The sequence below is a fragment of the Ambystoma mexicanum genome, chromosome 5p (assembly GCF_040938575.1).
Source record: "Ambystoma mexicanum isolate Mex_15411 chromosome 5p, UKY_AmexF1_1, whole genome shotgun sequence".
Taxonomy (NCBI): Eukaryota; Metazoa; Chordata; class Amphibia; order Caudata; family Ambystomatidae; genus Ambystoma; species Ambystoma mexicanum.
The window spans coordinates 130,153,106-130,174,449 of record NC_090930.1 but is presented as its reverse complement, the minus strand read 5'-3'; the positions used below and the strand labels follow the sequence as shown (position 1 = coordinate 130,174,449).

The following is a 21,344-nucleotide window of genomic DNA, read 5'->3' as shown; positions in this document are numbered from 1 at the left end:
CCTGGGAGGCTTCACATCGTAAGAACCCGATAACAAGTCAATTACCACTGCCTGGCTCATGATGCAGAGCAGCATAAAGCCAGCAGAGTGAGTACAAATCTGCCCTGTGCATTGGGAATTGTCATGCTGATTAGATGCTTTCAAGTGGGTGTATCATTATCACAAGTTTGACAGCGCACGTGCGTGCTGGAGAAACAGGGGTCCCTGGTGACTGACGAGCTCTTTCCCCAGCAAATCACTTTTTACAAAAGAACATGGCTGCCTCCCTTGGTAGTCGCCAAGAGCCTGTCATTTGTAGGCCAGCAGTGTAGGCCAGCAGTGCAGGATCCAAAGGAGTGTTTTCTGCAGTTCCTTTCTGTTCCTTGGTTTTATGTTTGTTGCAGCTTCCAAAGCCTTTAAAAACACCCACGCACGCAGATCAAACTGCCCGCGTCCATCGTATCCTTTAGGAAGGACCTGAAGACCCTACTCTTCACAGAAGATCTCGCCAACCGCTGATCACGGCCATACGCAACCATACTTCTCTTCTCCTCCAGAGCCCATTTTCCTAGTCACGTGGCACAAAATGTGGGCCGCTACCCCCAAACAAAGCTCCCCAACAAGGAACGTGACACACCACACTCCGGGCTGGCCTCTGCCACCATGCGTGCGCAATGTCCATCATGATCATGCTGTTGGTGTAGAGTGGAACTGTTAACAGAAAAAAAAATGAAGGTAGAAGAACTCCGATCCCAACCATTCACACTCACTTCGACCACTGAAAGTGGCATTTGTTGGTGACATGAGCGGTTAGTTAGCTTTAGATGCAGAAATTGCAATAGAAGATGTAATTTCTTTGGTCAATAGATGACGTGCGCAGCCATGGTCTCGGGAGGAAAGCTCAGGGGTAACGTGCTCGCCTTGGAAGCAAGACGACACAGAGCAACACAGGTTCGATCCCCGGGTCCGCGCTTAGAAACCTCTGGGTATTAAGCGCGTTATAAATACCCTATCATATCATTAGGCTTTCTGGAGTAAATCTGATTAACTATCCAGCACCTAGATGGAAATGAGGGCAGCAATGGCCATACAACTGTACAACTCTCCTTCTTCACTTACAAATTTGAACTATAGCACTGCATCACTTGAGGGCGGGAAGGATTCAGTAGATTTATCACTGCCCCCTCGGATTAAGTCTGTAGCATCCAGCTGTGTTTTTAGTTTGAGGATAATCAGATGATTCGGATTGCTGCTTTTCTGCACGTACTGCAATGATCTCCTCCTACTTATCATATTGAAGTCTTTTGTTTGCGGCTTCTTTTAACTTCTTAGTCAGAAATGATTCAGAATGCAGCAGACACTTGCGCGAGTCTGGCCGCACTGTTGCCGGCACGCATCTTCTCTGTTTCCTCCTTTGGCTCAACATGGTCCAGAAATTGTGGTTCCTCAGTGGTCAATCAGGCCTTCCCTGGCATGGGTCCTGACTGTCTCTTCACCAGACATCAGCACTACATCCTTGTCTGTAAGTTGAGGTTTGGGGCTCTGCTACTGTTCAGTGCAGGGCAGCATGAAAAGGACCATAAAGTTACAGGGCTGTCTCACTTCTAGTGACTCAACTCTGGACCGCTCTCCCTTTGCAACATTAATAATCACCTCTCCATCCATAAAAACAACATAGCAGTTTGATTGTTCTTTAAGTACCACTCAGATTCCTAATTAGTCTGATTTCTACTTCAGAGTTAACAGACCATTTGTATAACTGTTGTGCTTGGCAAGATTTGTTGAATTAAGATAGCTCACACAGGTGGAATCACATACTCAGACGAGGGCTCGGAAAGCAGTTGCTGAGGCCAGTCTGGCATTATGGACCTCCTGCTGTCTATTGCACATCAGGCCATATTTGAAGTTATCCCATGGGATCCTCATGAATAAAATTCAGAAAGACCGTCCACATGCCCCTTTTAGTCTGCAGATTCTTCTGTATTGGTGGTCCCTCAAAACCCAATTAGGCAAAGAATATTCTGGACTGCGTGTTGCCAATCTATGAAACCAACTTCCCCCTGACCTGAGGGCTAAAACCCAATATCTAATCCTACACAAAGGGTCTGAAAAGCACCTTTTAGTCAGTCTCTCCTTGTTCGAGTTTCAATCTCTACCTGTTTGATTTTAGGGTTTCTCTACCGCTTCGTTGTAACGTAACTCAGGTTGGTTTGTTCTGTACTATTCCGCCATGTAAGTGCCATTTTATGCCATGTACGTACGATCACTTGCTCACTTACACTCAGAGCCTTTGCTGATGACCTCTAGTGAATCTGTAAGGTCTAAATAATCTATAGATTAAATAATATGGACATTACAGAAATAAAATATGGTAAGTAGGACATTTGAAGATTTTCTGACTCTTAAAAGCTTAAAATGAGACTGTGATGCCATGTACTATCTACACAAATGTGCACAGTTCAACTTGCAACTAGGTGTTATATTTGTCCATATTTGCCTTAACCCAGTTCCCCTTTTTTCCTCTTCTGCAGGGTGCTGCGCAGAAATAAGATCAGAAAGATACAGCCGGGTGCACTTTCATTGATGAGCAGCCTTGTAGAGCTGTAAGTCTGGCCATTCATTCATTCCTTTTCTCGTATGTATCGTTGCTTCATTTCCACTTCGGTCCCTTCTTCTTTCTGCCTTCATAGCTGCTTTCTGCCTTCATAGCTGCTTTCTGTCTTCATAGCTGCTTTCTGCCTTCATAGCTGCTTTCTGCCTTCATAGCTGCTTTCTGTCTTCATAGCTGCTTTCTGCCTTGATAGCTGCTTTCTGCCTTCATAGCTGCTTTCTGCCTTCATAGCTGCTTTCTGCCTTCATAGCTGCTTTCTGCCTTCATAGCTGCTTTCTGCCTTCATAGCTGCTTTCTGCCTTCATAGCTGCTTTCTGCCTTCATAGCTGCTTCTTTCTGTCTTCATAGCTGCTTTCTGCCTTCATAGCTGCTTTCTGTCTTCATAGCTGCTTTCTGCCTTCATAGCTGCTTTCTGCCTTCATAGCTGCTTTCTGTCTTCATAGCTGCTTTCTGCCTTCATAGCTGCTTTCTGTCTTCATAGCTGCTTTCTGCCTTCATAGCTGCTTTCTGCCTTCATAGCTGCTTTCTGTCTTCATAGCTGCTTTCTGCCTTCATAGCTGCTTTCTGCCTTCATAGCTGCTTTCTGTCTTCATAGCTGCTTTCTGTCTTCATAGCTGCTTTCTGCCTTCATAGCTGCTTTCTGCCTTCATAGCTGCTTTCTGTCTTCATAGCTGCTTTCTGCCTTCATAGCTGCTTTCTGTCTTCATAGCTGCTTTCTGCCTTCATAGCTGCTTTCTGCCTTCATAGCTGCTTTCTGTCTTCATAGCTGCTTTCTGCCTTCATAGCTGCTTTCTGCCTTCATAGCTGCTTTCTGTCTTCATAGCTGCTTTCTGTCTTCATAGCTGCTTTCTGCCTTCATAGCTGCTTTCTGTCTTCATAGCTGCTTTCTGTCTTCATAGCTGCTTTCTGCCTTCATAGCTGCTTTCTGCCTTCATAGCTGCTTTCTGCCTTCATAGCTGCTTTCTGCCTTCATAGCTGCTTTCTGCCTTCATAGCTGCTTTCTGCCTTCATAGCTGCTTTCTGTCTTCATAGCTGCTTTCTGTCTTCATAGCTGCTTTCTGCCTTCATAGCTGCTTTCTGTCTTTCATTCAGCTCTCTATTCCACAATATCTTTAAAAAATACTTCATAGTTAAATTAAAGGCCTTTATTTTTCAACATCTTAAATTACTGCTGAGAACGTTATCAAAACAAGCTATTATTATCATTTTTAGGTCTCTTATTGTTTGGATTTCATGAAATGTAATAGAAATAATTGCATGCAAATAAATATGTTTTCATTATTAGTTTTAGGCTTATTGTCATAAGTATTCTAATTGTTTGGTATTATTATTTTATTATTATTATTTTTTTGTTTTGTTTTTTAATACAAGTCTAACACTTCACATCACAGTAAATGTCAGTATGGCTCTTAATTATCATCATGCAATATATTCAGAAGAACTATTGACCAGAACATCATAACGTGTGTATATCCCCTCCCCATACCTTTCCCACCCCTGTCCCTCGCCCCACTCATCGGAATTTGAAAGTGAGCTAAATTGTACATACGGAGAACCAATAAAGTCATACAAGGGGACCACACTAAATTATTGTTCAGGCCTAATTGCTCCATGACTTAGTACATTGTGCACGTGTATACCTTCATCAGCCTTATTGATACCTTGGGGGTGGATATTGGTTATGAGCTCTACTTCGCGCAGCAGTGAGGGGCCCAGCATTCCCTATAATACTCCTTAAAGGGTAACCAGATAAAGTCCATGTTCCTATGGGATTACATAGCTGCAGCTGTCAGGCTTTCCATTTCGTATATTGCATGCGCTTTACTGAGCCATTCCCTTTGGAGGGGAGAACTGCTGACTTCCATTTGATAGTCAAACATACTCTGGCAGCTAATTATAGGTTTTGTGGCATATGTGTTAGGGACTCATGGGAATCTTCATCGTCCGATTCCACCCCAAAAAGTACCAAAGTTGGTGTGAGTACTCTGGGGATCCCGTCAATGTCTTGGATCCATCCTAAAACCTCTTTCCAGTACATTTTCACCTTGTCACAGCCCCACCACTGATGCCAATAATCGCTGATTTCCCCACAGCCTCTCCAACAGTGAGGGGGTGTGCCTGGAAACATCTTAGACAGCCTTTTAGGAGTGTAATGCCATCTAACTAGCATGCGTGCATTGTGCATCTTGTATTGTGTAGATATGGATGACCCCCAGACTGCTTTTCTTATGGCCTTCCAAATCCCGGGTTGATCTCCCAGGTTTAATTCTGCTTCCCATTTAACCTCCGATGAGGGGCGGCTCAAATAGCCTCTGGTAATCAGGGCTTTGTATAGTCGTGCAATAAGCCCTTTCGTGGTCTGGGGGGTACTTAAAATGAGTTCAAATGCCGTAAGAGGATGTTGCAGGGTGTTTCCCCAGCGGCGATCTGTTAAGACACTTCGTAATAGCAAGTATTGTATTGAAGTAAAAGTCTCCTTCGGCAAGACTTCTCGTAGGTCCCCTAAAGAGATATATACCCCTTCTCTTCACATTTGTGCTGCCCTTACCACTCCAGATTCATACCAATTCTGAAATCGATGGACGTTGCAGATTAGCTTCTGTATGGGTGCACCAAATGCAACTTAACGGGGAGGGCCAGGTAGTGATGCCTCGTGTGACTCGAGAGGGGTGCCAAAGTGACCACAATACCTTTAAAATAGGATGTTCACGAATTATTCGTGTCATTGCTGACTGAGGGACCCACAACCATTCCCCCAGAATGACTGGTGCAAAGACATTATTCTCTATTGCGACCCATTGTTTCTCAGGGTTCTCCCATAGATGGTCGACTAATACCCTCAGTTGGGAGGCCCTGTGGTATTCCGGGATATCTGGTAACACCATGCCCCCTGATTCTTTAGGTAGTACTAGAGTAGAATAGGCCTTTTGCCCGCCCATAGATATTCCAGTAACACCCGTTTAATCTCGGCAAGAAAGGAATCAGGAATTACATTTAGGAGTGATTTAAAACGAAAAAGAAGACAGGGCAGTATATTCATCTTGATGGGTGTAAATCTGGCGGCCCACGACAGGGTCAGTTTTGACCACCTGTTCACGTCTTCCCTTACGGCTTTCCACAAGGGGACATAGTTTGCCTCGAAGAGGTCTGCAAGGGACACAGTAATGTTTACGCCCAAATACATCACTGATTGGGGTTGTATTTTAAGGCCCCAACTCTCCTCTAGTGAGTGGGGGAGGATTCCACCCTCTCTGAGTGGAACTGCTACAGTCTTTTGGAGGTTTGCGCGAAAGCCAGATAGGGCTCCGTATCTGTGTATTTCTTGGAATAGGGCTGGGATTGATTCTGCTGGATCGGTGAGGTATAGGAGAAATCGGCAAACAGAACTAGCTTGTATTCCTTATTTGCCCCGGGTGATGCCGTGTATTTTATGGTTTGACCGTAACATTTGGGTAAAGGGCTCGATAACTAGTGCATAAATGAGTGGAGTGGGGACAGGGGACATCCCTGTCTGGTTCCTTGTGAGATAACAATAGGATCCGAAGAGACGCCGTTAATGGATACCTTTGCTTGAGCTGTGTGTTATAGTGCGCTCGCCCCTTGTGTCCATGCCATTCCCACTTTCACCCACTTCAATACTGCTTTCAAGAAGGGCCATTCCGCGCAGTCGAACGCCTTCTCGGCCTCAAGTGATAGTAGCATAGGATTGCATTCAGTTTCCATGAGGCCTATTATTAAATTTAGGGTTTTCCTTATGTTATCCGCTCCTTGTCTTCCCCTTACATAACCCACCTGGTCTGTATGCACCTGCTGTGGGAGAACAAGGGCAAGACGGGATGCTAGGATGCCTGCATAGATTTTTGCATCCACGTTAATTAGGGATATGGGGTGGTATGACGCCCATTCCTGGGGGTTCTTTCTTTCTTTAGGGAGAACTATAATTGTCGATTCTGTAAATGATTTAGGGGCTTGGCCTGTTGTTATTATTGAGTTAAACCATTTGGTTAAGAATGGTGACAGGGCATTACTGTTTTTATTGTAAAATGCCGGGGTATAGCCATCCTGTCCAGGGGCCGAATCTGCTTTTAAATTGGAGATCGCCCTTTGGACTTCTATGATGGTTATAGGAGTGTTTAGTTGTTCTGCGTGTTCTGTGTTTCTAATGGGGGGGAGGACTTTTAAAAATTCTTCCATGGCTGCTGGTGTACATTCCCCTTCAGCCGAGGACAGCTGTGAATAGAACCTGGAGAAACGGTTCACTATGTCATGTGGGTCTGTAAGGACGGTTCCCCCTTCGTCGTTTATCTTATACCCAGCCCTGTCGGCTCTTTGTTTCCTCAAGCAATTCGCTAGCATCGTATGGGCTTTATCCCCTTTCTCAAAGAATTTTTGTTGGAGTTATTTGAGTTGCGTAAGAGCCTTTCGGTTCCAAATGTCTTTCAGCTCTTCTCTTAGCCCTACTATCTGTGACAGCTTGTCTTCTGCTTGGTCTGGACGCAGTCGGAGGTCTCGCTCTAGGCGGGTTAGGGCTGCTTTGAGTTTTGTTTCCCTAAGTAACCTTAGCCTCTTCTTTGATGCCCCTTCTGACATTAGTATCCCCCTTATCGTGGCCTTTGCTGCTTCCCATTTCCTATTTAATAAATTCCATCCACGTCATTCACTTTGAAGTAATTTGTGATGGCCTCTGTCAGAGCGTCTTTGAAAACTGCATCTCTACACAAAAAATCATTACAGACCCATCGCCTGTCTGCTTTTAAGGGAGGGCCTACGTCTAATAAGAGTTTACATAATTTGTGATCTGTCCAGGTGACCACTTCTATGGTTGCCTCGAGGATCTCTCCTACACATTCTGCCCCCAGCAGAAGAAAGTCTATTCTGGAAAAGCTTTGGTGCGTGGTGGGAGAAAAAAGAGAAGCCTGTGACTTTGGGATGAATGGCGCGCCATGTGTCAATTAATTGATGTTCTTTCAGTAGACTATGGAATCGGGCACCTTTCTGACTACTCGGTACCTGTGTAACCTGCCTCACTGAATTCCAGTCAAATTCTCTCTGCGCAACCACATTAAAATCACCTCCACAAATCAGGGTGCCTTCCTCCCATTCATTCAGAAAGGCGAACAAAGGTTCTATGAAGTTTGATTGATTTTGATTAGGTGCATAAAATGAGCATAGGGTTATTTTCCGGGATTGTAACTCTCCTTTTAACACTACATTTCTCTCCTGTGGATCTCTATATGTGTGCTCTAAGCGAAATGACAGGGATTTCCAGAACATAATGCCCACTCCCCCTTTTATGAGGGTCCGAGACCCATATTACATCCCCAATGTCTCTTCCCACAATTCTGCATTCCCGTCCTTGAGTATATTTCGTCTCTTGCACAAATATTATATCGATTCCGGATTGTTTGAACTGTCGTGACAGCATGGATCTTTTCTGGGAAGAGTTTAACCCCCTTACATTGAGGGACCACAAAGTTATACCATCAATCCTTGCCATTGTAGTGTGTAAGATCTGCACAAGTGGCCCCCAAGTACCGTAGTCTAAGTGATGTTTGTAGCCACCTCTCTGCATCGACTCCATATTGCCGTATTGTTTGCAATATTTCTATAGGTGGTTCACAATTATAGTTCCGAATCCCCTTGTTTTCTGAATGAGTGTTTCCCTTCTCCCCCCCCCTATCCCTGAGAAAAGCTAACTTTAGCATTCTCTGCTGATTAAGGAGACGCCATAAACTAAGGGCCACTCTGTTGGGACCCCTCTTTGGGCATTGTTTTTCCATTCATTCGTCATATTTTAAAATACGCAATGGATGCAGTGTTACATAACCTAAGAAAATTAGAACGTTCCCTCTTTAAATCTGGCGAGCTCACATCCAAGAAAAAGGAGGGGGCTCGCACTTTCTATCAACCTGCAAGCCAGTAACAACCAAAGATGTAGTAGTGAGCTGGGTAAATAATTTCAGTAGTCTGTGTTCAATTTCACAGAGTATTCAGGCGTTTATACTTCCACTTCGTTTGCACCTTCCCTCTCCTGGGTGGCTTTGGCGTTGAGTGAAATGTGAGTCCTTCCGGCTTCCTATGCGGATCAGTGTCCTTATCTTCTGCTGGACCTCGAAGGTGGCGCAGGGCTCCTTCTGCCTTGTCTATCGTGGTGATCCTAAAATCTTCTCCCCCATATTCAAAAGACAACGAGAAGGGAGGGCCCCATCGGTAGCGAGTGCCTTGCTCTTGCAACCAGATCGTGAGTGGGCGGCACCCTCTTCTTTTTGCTAAGGTCATGGCCAAGAGATCTTGGTAAAGCATCACCCTTGCGCCTCCGAATTCGATCGTGCCCTTTTCTCTCGCTTTTGATAGTATGTCTTGCCTTTTGGTGTAATAATGGCACTTTACCAGGACCAAGCGGGGAACTCGCGAGGGCCCCCCTGCCCTGTGAATTCTGTCAAATTCCAACTTTGTAGTGTCTGTGTCGACATAGAGGGTGTGGATTAGGGCCCTTACTTTCTTCTCCAGGCTTGCCGGGGATTCCCCCTGTTCTTCTGCCAAACCTAATATCCGAATGTTCGTTCTCCGCTCTCTGTTTTCAAGGTCATCAAGCTTTGCCTCCATGTCCCTTTCCTTTTGTTCAAGATCTTGAAGTTTAGCTTCATATTGCATCGTGGCTATAGCACCTGATTGCTGATTGTTTTCTACCGCTTCGAGACGGTCCTCTGTCTTTGCTACTCTTGTTCGTAGGTCAGCAACCGTTTCTGTGAGGCTCGACTTCATCGATCTTATTTCCCCTAGCAGAAGCCTAATGTCCACTTTGGTGGTGCTGTCCAGGTCATTGCCCGGGATATCTGTCGAGCTTTGGGTTCCGCTTGACTCAATGGCTGTGATCGGCGAAATGTTTGGAGTAGGATCAAAGTGTTGGGGTCCAGCTTCGTTCCAGCAAGCATAGGTGTTATGCCACTTCTTTTTTTCCAACACTTCTCACTGCTTGGGCTAATGTCTCGTTTAAAGTTCACTCTGCGTACCAAGAAAGTTTTGCTCATTAAATCTGTATCCTTTCCTGTGGATCCAGTTCAGGCTATATGACTTTTTCACCTCCCACTTCGAAATGCACTTTTAAGGTATAAGCGGTGTAGGCCACAGGTCTGAGGGTCCCGGCTTCCTCCACGCAGATTTCTGTGAGGGCTGACGGTCGAAGTGATTTTTGGTCGAAGTGATTTAACAGAGCCCTGGATGCTGAGAACTAACTGTTGTTTTTCGTTGTGGGTGCGGTTTGCTGACTATCCCAGGCACTTCTTGTGCAGTCGGCGGGTGCTAGTGCAGTGATATTTATCATATAACGTTAGTCGGTGCAGTTATCCTCGCTGGGTAAAAAGATGCAATAACGTGATCCTGATCCGGTATTGGGCGTTCGTGAGTGCCCTTGGCTGCGTTACTGGGAGGTGACCCCTCTCAATGTGATATTTTTTCTTTTATTTTTTCCCCCGGGATACTGTTCCTCCCTTTCGTTTTATTATTGTGCTCCATTTATTTCATCTCTTTCTGCCCCTTGTCTTGTTTTATTATCTTTTTTTGTTCTTTTCCTTTTTTGGGGCTGACGGCGATGGGGGGGAGGGGGATCTCCTGTAGGTCCGTACCTCGCTCGCTTCCCAAGCCGGAGTTTAGGGATGGGAGATATGAGTGCGGTCGCCTCTTTACTCCACTTCACTTGCACTGTGTGTGTCTTTCAATTCCTCACATTTTCCGTTTGGGATTTGGAGAGGATCGTTCTTATGTTTCTGTAATGGCGCACTGTGTGCTCGGCTCACCGGTGCTGGTGCCCTTTGTCTTGAGCGTCGGCAGTGGGGGATGGGAGGAGAACGTACCTTTCTCCAGCGGGATCTTTAGCGCAGTTCCCTCTCCTGATGCCGCTTCCACTTACGATCGTCCTGATCTGTGCCTTCGCCGCAAGTGGATTGTCTCAGTCTTGGTGTGTCTTACCGGGTTCCTCACAACTGGGAACAAATCTCGCGGGCGCTATCTTTGTTTCTCAATTGCGGAGATCGTGCCAGCTTTACGCTCCCAATTTCTCAGTGGTTTCTTGCACAATTTTCACCCACCAGTGCAGATATATTTCTGGATGCAGAACGTTAAGTCTCTAGTGCGGGTGGTTCATATTAATGGGCATATCCATAACCTGGGCATTCGTCCATTAGCTATGCCATTTTCATCCAACATTTCTCATCCTGTAAGCCCCTTTCCTTACCCCCCAGTAAGGTGCTGCATGAGACATTTCCTTGGTTTGGCATAACAAGGCCGCAGATTTATTTTTACATATACATAACCACTGCAAACAGGTAATAAAATAGTTCCAAAAGTGTTCCAAAAGTGTGGCGACTGCTCCTCGTCCTGCTTCCCCCTTTACCTCCATGTCGATTGCAGGCACAACTCCCCCAAGGCCTTCGAGTCTGAGAACCGCCTGCCCCTGCAGGTCTTTGCGGACTGGGGGAGCGCCGTTTGTTGGGGGGAAGTTGAGCCCCATTGCTACCGCCAGACACCCCCGCCGTTTAGGCTCCCAGGAGGTGCTGTCTAGAATGGGCGAAGCCCCTTCCGGTTTAGCAATGGCTCATTCGGAGTCTTTGTCTTATCATAGGTTGCCACAACCCGCCACGCCAAAGGTGGGTTACCGCCCACCGTGGCTCCCCCCTTTCCTTGCTTATAACTCCAGAAATTTTGTGCAGAGATTCCAGAAAAACAAGTTTGCTATGCTGAAAGCCTCTCCCTCTGCAAAACTTAGCCATAGCCCAATTCAGTTTCCTCCTTGACTTCTCCACGGCCGCCTGACTTTCCGCACCCCTCCATTCGCCTCGGGATGATTTCCGACCACACAATTTCAGTTTCTCCCATTACCACCGATAGCTCCTGTAAGGAAGACCTCAATTCCTTGCGCAAGATCCCCTTCACAGACCAGCCAAGCCATTGCCCCTGAGGTGCACCACCAACACCTCGGGGCCCCGATGTTCCCTCAGGAGTCTGTGCACGTGCCCCTGTAGCTGTGCTCATTTCATACCCGGCACTCCGTGCCACTGCACCCTGTATTCCCAGGGGGTCACCACCTGCTAGGCTGTCCAGCTTGCCCTGGCCCTTGACACAAAGGAATGGCCCACCACCCAGGTGGACCGTCGCCTTCCCTTCTTTGGTGCTATTTTTCTCTTCCAGGCCTGACATACCGCTTACAACAACCGGACCTCCAGCCCCCAATCTGTTTGATTGCCTCTGCTCCAAGGCCCATCCCTGCCGCCAATGTGGCTGCCCCTATCCTGAAGGAATGCGTCCCATAAACTCCTTTCGGGAACCCTGCCTCCACCAGGGCCATGTCCAACACCTTTTTAAACTGAAACAGACTTAGCGCTGACCCCTCGTTATGTACTAGAGAAGGGGGCTCCTCCCCTGTGTCAATCTTCCAAACTCAAATACTTGCTTACGCATCTTACTGGACAAACCGTACTGTCCCGGGTACCCCCAGACACAATGCTTCAACCTTTCCCCCTCTGATCGGTCTTGGATCTCCTCAACATTATGTATACCGCTCTCCTTGTACCCCCATATCACAGCTCCTAAGCAAACTTACACTTTTACCCTTCTTGTTGGCAGGCACCAGCTCGCTCACCCTTAAGGCCCCAAAATTGCCAGTGAGAGGGCTGCTGCGCACAATGCTATTTCATAATCATCCCTTCACACCACCAAACTCCTGATCAATTTGTGCCACTTCCCCACATCTATGGGCCGCCTCTCGTCGGGTTTAACTGTCGCTTGTTTGGCCCAGCCCCTCATTGCCATAACAATTTAATGTTCTTTGATGTGCTCGGGCCTGCCCCCCAATTTATGGAAATGCGCCACTGCTGCTAGGTGGTAAGCCACCCAAGACCTGGACCTTCCTTGGTGCCAACACCATCCCGCAAAGGCCCGCACTGGCCTTTCCTTCTCACTCTCGGGCAAGGTGTTGCTTTGAAAGGCCGTGAATTGCTCCATGCGCCCTCTATATCTCTGCATTGTGCCTAGTGCGAGTGCCGTGTCGCCCAGCGAGTTCAGATCTCCCCAACCAATACCCACCATTGTGTCTGGAAGGTTGTCATCCTTGTGCTTGCCTCTGGATGATTTTCCCAAAAACTTTCCCCACTGTAAACGAGAAAGAGAGAGCCAGCGGCCACATTCTGAACCCCGGGTATATGACGTACCCTGACTTCTGCGTTCAGCTGCAGCAAGCACCTTGTGAGCTCTCTGAGTAGCCCCAACGCCCTGCCGTTCTTGTTGGCATCGCAAGCCCTGCCCTCATTTACCAGCAAACCCCGAGCCACTTGCACCATAACTTCCGGAAACCCCCTCCGCAAAACCTACGCGCACCCCTGTAACAGCTGAACACTACCGTGCCAATCAAATATCCAGCGTATCATCGTTCTTCAAGGGCACTGGCCCGCTGCCCAATTACTTCTCCGACCTTCGAAACCTTCCCTTTCGTATTCAAGATGCCCCTGTTGTGTGCGTGTCATCCCATACTGAATGCCTTGATTCACCCGCATCATCCTTCTCACCCCTGCTACGCAACCCAGCCGCATGCACCTACCACTATGGTTATCTCCACTTCCCAATCCCCGTGACGGCCAGTAATTCCACGCACAACCGGGAAAACGTACCATAACCCGTTCTCCGCGCCCTAGGTGCAGCTCTTTACTCAGGTACCCTGGCCAACTTAACACGGGAGGACCCCTTCCATTCTATCCCTCTCGTTTCCAAACCACCCTGTAATAAACCTCCAGTGGTTGAGGCCGGGGGGCAATGACTAAAATTTGGTGGACGATATGCCAGCCCCGCTAACTGCTTGTCCCCTTCTGGCCTCCCTCGCTGCCCATTCCTTTCCATGGCCTCTCGGTTGAATTTGCACGCCACTGTGTGCATTACTTACTGGTCCAGGGAGCCTTCCCCTGTGCCAATCCCGGGTGGCCCTATTTTCCAACCCATCTACTAGCTCTTTCCCCAATCACCAATAAGACGACCTGGAGTAAAAAGACCCCCCGCAGCTACCACTGTGCCGTGAATGATTCCATCACTGTCCTAGTGTTTTGTGTAAATAGATCAGCACCCACACGCGCTGCATCAGGTGCCTATAGTAGAAAGGCCCCCAGCCCATTGTCCTAACCCTCGCATAATGCACATGCCGCAAACAATATACTGACACAAAATGGAGAGCGGCCTTAGGCACGCGCGGCCGCGTGCAAGCAACGTTACTTTTCCCCATAGCGCCCCGCGTGTTTTTCAATTGAAAAAAAAAAAAAAAAAGGGGGGGGGGGGCAGCTCAAGTCAAGCATATTGGGTGGGAAATACCATACTGGGAATGATGGAACCTATCATGGGACGGGCGCTGCAGACTAGAGAGCGGATGCTCCCGTGCTGCTCCCGCCTGCAGAAGACGTGACGGTTGCCCGAAGCTGGGTCAGCCTGGCGCATTACATTTGGTCAATCACTTCAAAACATGTCCCGTCATTGCAAAATCAATTATTTCCCTTTCGTACCAACTACTCAAATAATTCCCCGGGTGGAGTTTGACGGTACACGTGTTGTATATTGTGTAATTTAAACACTACTACACAGTAAAACTGGTCCAAACTACTAGATGCACAGTGAAGTAACACCCCATAGGTGCTCAATTGCAGTGACCCATTCATGACAGCCATAACCGCGCGTGCAATGACCAGGTTTACCACTACTACTGCCGCCAGCGCGACCGCAATGTAAGCATACACGCCCGCCTTTAATGAACACCTTAGTATTTGTGTCTGACATATGATGTTATTTATAATGCGCTCAATACCCCGTGGTTTCTGAGCGCGGACCGAACTGGGGGTGCTTTAAATCATCATGCTTCTAAAGGAAGCACGTTATCCCTTGAGCTATCCTCCCCCTGTTCATAAAGTTTGAATGCAGTTTTAAAAACTGTGTCTGACAACTCTCGCAGTGCTAAGCTAACCGAGAACACCTGTCTGTTTGCATGCTGCGGACACCCCGCACCCTACTGCAACATTCCCACCATGTGTGCCTGGTTGTGCATACGATCAGTACCCCAAGCCCGGCCAACAAGGTGCATTATGTAACACCGCAAGTTCTGTGCGAAATTGGACAACCTATTCCCCCAATTTTTCCTTAGTAAGAATGCTCCTACTCGCCTCCCCCACGGTTGCATTAATGCAGCTTCACATGAATGTGATTTCGGGATGAACTCCCAGCTGAAACCCCAACATGCTGCTTCAACCACGCGAAGGGAGATAACTATTCCTGGTACCAGCAAAATAATGAGGACAGCCTGCTTATGTACTATGTGCCGGGGAAGAGCACGGCTACACACCGATGTGCCCTCGAAGCTAACTGGCAGCCAGTCTCCAATAGCTTTAAGGCTGCAGCCGCTCCTTTTAATCACGTTTTGCGTGCATACCCGATAATCTCGCCTCTTGTTAACCCTCATGCATAATAATTTTTGGCATTTATATAGCGCTACGAACCCTCAGGTAACTTATTATTACCCACAGTGTGCGGTGTTCATTTATCGACCTCGAAGGATGAAAGGCTGAGTTCGGCCCCGCCAGGATTCGAACCTGCGTTAGCAGCCTCTGCACGAATATCAAAGCGAGCGCTCTACTCGCTGTGCCACTTGACCGGCAGATACTAAATTGCTAGTGCGCCCCATCTGCATTCGCTAACTCTTAACCGCAACGGTCACGTAATCCGACCGTGGTATTCTTTAACGTGGCTAACGCGCCAATCCCCTCGTCAGGCCACCGAGCCGAGGTATCGACAAAAGAAGAAGTGCTGCCAGTAGCTTTGTGTCTGCCTGAATTCTTTGGATCAGGCATTCGGACGGCCAAGTGTTTGCATGAGCCCGGCATCAGGAAACCGTATATTGGCAATAAAGGTTGTATCACTGCAAGTGCACACCCGACCGCTTCCACCATGCGCCCTCGGGGACCCGATGCGCAGCAAGTACAGCCCATTACTGAACGGCTTCACGCCGTGAGCGGCACACCACCTGCTCCATCAGAGCCTAGCTCTTTCCAAACACCCCCTTGCCCACCTCCTTAAACCTTAAACTGGGCCAGCTATCATTTGCTCCCCGGCGCCCTTAATGAACCTCATTAAATCAGTTTGTCTCAATGGCCCCCTTCTTGCAGTAGCACTAGCTACACAGTGTTATATGCACCTACCACGCTCCGACGCACGCCTTCGTTCCCGTTCGTCCCTTACCCGCCGCCGCCTTGCTGCTGCACGACATTCACCTTTGGTGAAACAGTCATTCCAGCACTGGAACCCTCTTCAGCTGAAACCGGAAACCGAACTTCCTCACGAAACAGCAACCCGACCACAACGAAATGCTCCGCAATGTCCCCACGGCCTCGAAGTCCACGGGAAACGTCCTCTGCTGTCCCCACGGCCTCGAAGTCCACGGGAAACGAAGTCCTCCGCAAACAAAATCCTCCAATTTAGGCGGGCGCCCGGCTGCTGGAAAAGCTGGAAGTGATCCTGTGCCGGGCGCCAGCCGTTTATATCCCCCAAGCTCCGCCTCCTTCTTTTGTTGCCCTTCGCGGGCTTTCCAGGGCTCTTGGCGCCCTTTCCTTTGTTTCCCTTGCCGCCCTCTCCCCAGCCCCTGTGAGGAGGGGGGGGGCGAGAGGGCGGAAGGAGAGAGGCCCCTGCCCCGGTTATCGGGGTGCCTCCTCCATTCACTGCGTTCCCCGTTCGTCACCTTCATTGCGTGTTGATGCCCAAAGAGGGATACGATGGTTCAAGCTGCTATCCTGTCTGCGCCCCCTGGTGGTCTCCCTCTTATTCTATTATTTTTATTATTATATTTATTTATTTTTAAATTATTTTTGTAGCCTTCCTTCTGTGAATGTTGCAGGCTTGTTCCGGGAGCCCAGTGCTTTCTGTACCTCCTGCCAACTCCCCCTCCCCCAACTCCCTCAGAAGGTTGCTTTTGCCTTTGCAGGCCCATAATCTCAGGCTATGTACAGTGTATTCATATGCTTTTTGTTTATCATGCCCCTTGCATTCGAGATGTTGTTTCAGTGCACGACGGGAAATGTAATGCTGCGGAGGACCGGGCCGGACTCCTTTAAGTCTGCAGTGGGGGCACTGCAGGTGGGCCTTCTTCTGCATTACCTTTGCAGTGGCAACTCATTGGATCCCGCAGGGGTGGTGTCCTATCAGTGAACGGCTGCTCCTGGAATGCTTCTCCAGTTGTGGAGCTCTTGGCATCTACACTTTTCAAGTGGACAATTGCTCATATAACAATGATAAGGCAGGTGATAGCCCCCGCTAAATGCTGATGATTCCAACCCAGCAATCCCTACTGGTCAGACAAAAATAACTAGATTTCAGGCTGGCTCTTCTCAAGCCTTTGCCTATCCTCAGTCTCTTGGATGCAGAGAATGCCCGACAACTCACATAATGCCTCAAAGGCGGAAGCCACATACTTTGCTTCTTCAAACCTGAACATGGCCTCCTCACCAAACTCACCAGGTTGGGACATACGCCTCCATATGTCGGGGTCACTGTTCTACAAGCTAAGACCTCTAAATAACACATTAATCCTGTATCTGGCTAAATCACCTGGTGTGGTGGCCATCTTCAAGTCAGGCCCTACATGGATATTTATTCAAGACAAGCCTGCACCACACAGTTTGATTCAGTTCCCACTGTTAGTTTGGTAGAATTATTTGGAATTTTGCTGAAATATGTACAATCTCAATTCAAAGTTGTTGGCTTGATTGCTACTGGCTTGTTTTTGGACACTTCACCTGCTATACTTGATGTGTTATTACACTGGCAAGCCTAGTCTGTTTGCCAAGATGTCACTGCAATCACTGATTACAGTTTGTATTCACTTAAGAAATGTTTCCTTTACACCAGAGGTTGATATTGGCTTTTTTTTTACAATGTTTCTAATTGTAGGAATGAACAGTGATAAACAGTATATTTCAAGTTGAATCTGTGTCCATTGAAAGAGTACCCTCATTACAACATGGACAGGTTCAGGGCTATGTGTCTTGACTTGCCCTTTTCACCTGGTTCTCTTCTGTTGCAATATACCAAACAGATGGGTGTCCCCTTCATCGTGGACATTGGGGAGAAATGTAATCAGAAGCAATGAGTAATGCCTCACAGAACAACAAAAAACCTTATTTGCAAATTAAGGACTCACAAAAGTAGAAAGGAGTAGGTCAGGAGTCATAATGATCAGTTCATTCCATATTTTTATTAACATAGAATGATAACAAAAGACCAATGTTCATTCTATCATTTACACAAACACATGGTGCGCTAAAATCAATCTGGTTTTAACAAATCCAATAAAAGGGTTTTATCCAAAAATGTGCAAAAAAGTGCCACAAACCATAACCTAGCACCATAGTGAAAAATACTATGGTGCTACGTTAGAGGCAAACAGTTCCCACACCCTCATTGTGGAACATATTGTCCTCTACGTATCACTAAAGTGCTAAATGCTGTATCACTAAAGTGCTAAATGTCTTTCTACTTTTGTGAGTCCTTAATTTGTAAAATAGGTTTTTTGTTGTTCCGTGAGACATTACTCATTGCTTCTCTTGTGTTGCAGGCCATCCCCGTTTCTCCTCATTCTCCACCATTAGTGTACAACGTAGATCCCAGTTCTTCAATCTCAGCTGTCAGTAGGGCTTGATCCCACACTGCCTGTGTTTGCAGAGTGAATCAGAATAACCTTCCAACCACGTGTTTCATAACTACACATTGCTCATTGGTCTTGTCCTTCTTCCTACTCTATCATTTCTTTCTATTCCTTCATGTGGGCCTGCCTTAAACCATCTCAGATCTGTTCTACTGAACATGAAAATCTTCTCGGACCTACTCTACTAAACATCCAGTCCTTCTCAGATCTGCTCTTCTGAACAGGAACATCTTCGCGGACCTACTCTTCTAAACATCCAGTCCTTCTTAGATCTGCTCTTCTGAACATGAAAATCTTCTGGGACCTACTCTACTAAACATCCAGTCCTTCTCAGGTCTGCTCTTATGAACATGAAAATCTTCTCGGACCTACGCTACTAAACATCCAGTCCTTCTCTGATCTGCTCTTCTGAACACGAAACCCTTCACAGATCTACTCTACTAAACATTTAGGCCATCTCAGATCAGCTCTACTGAACTCAAAAACTTTCTTGGACCTACTCTACAAAGCATCCCATCCTCAGATCTGCTTTAATGAACATGAAAGCCTTCTTCGACATACTCTACAAAACATCCAGTCCTTATCAGGTGTGCTCTTTTGAATATTTGATCATTATAAGACATGCTCTCCCAAACATTTGCTCCTTCTCAGATGTGCTTTCCTCAATTTTCACTCTTTTAAGGCGTGCTATTATGAGCATTACATATTTCTAATGTCTGCTCTTCTGAGCATGTCTACCTTGGCACATGTACTCTTTCAACTATTTAAGTATTCTCAGTTTGGCTATTCCAAACATTCATCCCTTCATGCATGGGTTCTTCTGAATGTGTGGTTCTTCTCAAAGGTTCTCTCTTGAACCTTTGGCCATTCACAGATATTCTCTTCTGAAGATCCAATCACTCACAGGTGTGTTTTTCTGTAGTTTCTCCTGTGTTCTTTAACACATTTGGTTGTTACTTGGTGTAGTCTTATTGTTCAATCTTACACTGATGTGCTCTTCTGCATGCTTGAACCATCTCATATATTTTCACCTTCATATTCAATTCATTTAGGATGTGCTCCTCTATAAATTCTGTTTATCTCTGATGTGGTCTTCTGATATTTGCTCTCCTAATAATTAAAGACTGTTCAAGGGAGGCCTTCTGAAGGTCTGTTCATTCTTAGATTGGCTCATATGAACATTTAATACTTTTCTCGGAGTGGGTAATTCAGGTATTTGATCCTTACAGGATGTTCTCGCCTGAACAGTCAATCCTTCCCTGGTGTGCTCTTCCAAATGTTTTCTTCTTATCTTAAGACTGTTTGATCCTTCTCTGATGCTCTATTCTGAAGATTCCGTTCTTCTCAGTTGACCTCTACTGCAGAGTTATCACCCACATTCACAGATGGTGATGGCCATTAATGGCATGCCAGTCCAAGCCCATCACTGCTTCCAAACGTGGGTGTTAACGCTGTTAACATCCCGGCCTGGTGCCAGGATTACTGATAGCGTATAGATTTTATTAAAAGAAAAAAGTAAGTTGTTCCTTTCATGAGGGGGTGTGTGCATTTGTATGCCATTTCATGAAGGTCAAGTTTCCCCTGTGTAAGATGAGCCCCATACACACAATATATATGGACTTGGTAGTGAACCCCTTGTTCTATGGTCCCTGTGTAACCGGAGGAAGATGGGGCTACCGGTGGATCAGACAAGTGCAGTTAGGAGTGGGAGGTGGGGAAGAGGGATGGAAAGATGCCTGGAAAGGGGGTGGGAGGTAGGGAATGGATGAGCCGTGCAGGAAAATGGCACCTGTAGCACAGGGGACCCAGCAGCTCCAGCTAAACATGAACTTTAATTGTGCATTCAAAGATGGGGTTGGAGGGAGTGGATTGGCTCCTGTACACTGGGTGAAAATACGTACTTAGTCATTTTCCAGATTTGCTTTTTGAAAAATAGTTCCTTCTCAAAAATCAATCCTCATATGTGCAGTTTTGAGCATTCGCATCTTCCAATGTGGCCTCATTTTACCCCCGATACTTCTCCAGAGGGATGTTTGGTCTATTTTATCATTCTCAGAAACATGAGATAATCTATCAAAGTGCCCCGCTTGGCCTCCAGTGCTGGTAGATGGCGATGGCTTTAAGGGCTGGAGAGCTAGCTATGCTTCAGGGTGGTACCTGTGGCCCACTTGCTTAGCAAGAGACAGTCATATGCAAACTACAACTCCCAGAAGACCTTTATGCCATCATCAAACCAGGGAGACCCCTAGAAGCATACACGTTGATTAAACATCCCTAAGTAAGTTGACAGAGGGAAGTAAACTACAACCAGAATTCAACTCTCCCTGTTTGAAATGTGTACAAGTCACTTTAAGTCCAACCCCCAAATTTTGAAGCTACGAAATGGCAAAAACTGAGAAATCTGCAAACTCAGCACAGCCCTAGTCTCATGGCCGCACAGCAGATGGTTTCATAGCACAGTGACCACAACCGCTACATCTTTTAAATCAAACTCACTCACTCAGTAACAAACCAGAAGTCCCAGGGAGAAGACCGACAAAGCTATGCAGTGTAGGATTGAGATATCCAGGACATCCGTTGCACCTGTCATAGCCTCTGTTTTAATCATACCCCTGGAGGAGCCACCAAGGAGTGGCCAGTCACGGCCCAGTGCTACCTACACCCATGGTAAAGCCACTAGCAATAAAACTAGCTGACAGAAGGGCCCTGTGTACTATAGAAAGACTCGCATCTCCAGTCAGTGTGCTGGTTTATGGAGCAGAGGATGGAGAGTGTTTGTAGGATGAGCTTTGTTGGATGAGGTTGGAGAGTCGGTTGATGGTGGGAACGATTAGAAGGAAGGAGGCAGAGTTCAGGAGGAGGTGGTCGAACAGCATCATGTGGATGAACAAATAGTGGTTAAGGGAGGAAGGAAGGAGCCAGAGTCACAAAGGAGTTGGTAGAGTGATCCCTAAAGATGGACAGAGGTGAGGTGTAGGAAGGAGACAGGTTAAGGAAGAAGGGATTAAAGAACAATAGTCAAAGGGATGAGGCAGA

The 21,344-nt window shown here is 46.9% G+C and overlaps 1 protein-coding gene across 1 annotated transcript in view; it reads left to right on the top strand.

Moving 5' to 3' along the window:
• Positions 1 to 21,344, top strand: part of LOC138480782 (relaxin receptor 1-like) — a 583,697-nt gene that overhangs the window by 341,798 nt on the left and 220,555 nt on the right. The window contains exon 9 of the mRNA XM_069612524.1: positions 2,511 to 2,582. Coding sequence (XP_069468625.1) covers positions 2,511 to 2,582 — 72 coding nt within the window. The remainder of the gene's footprint in view (positions 1 to 2,510; positions 2,583 to 21,344) is intronic.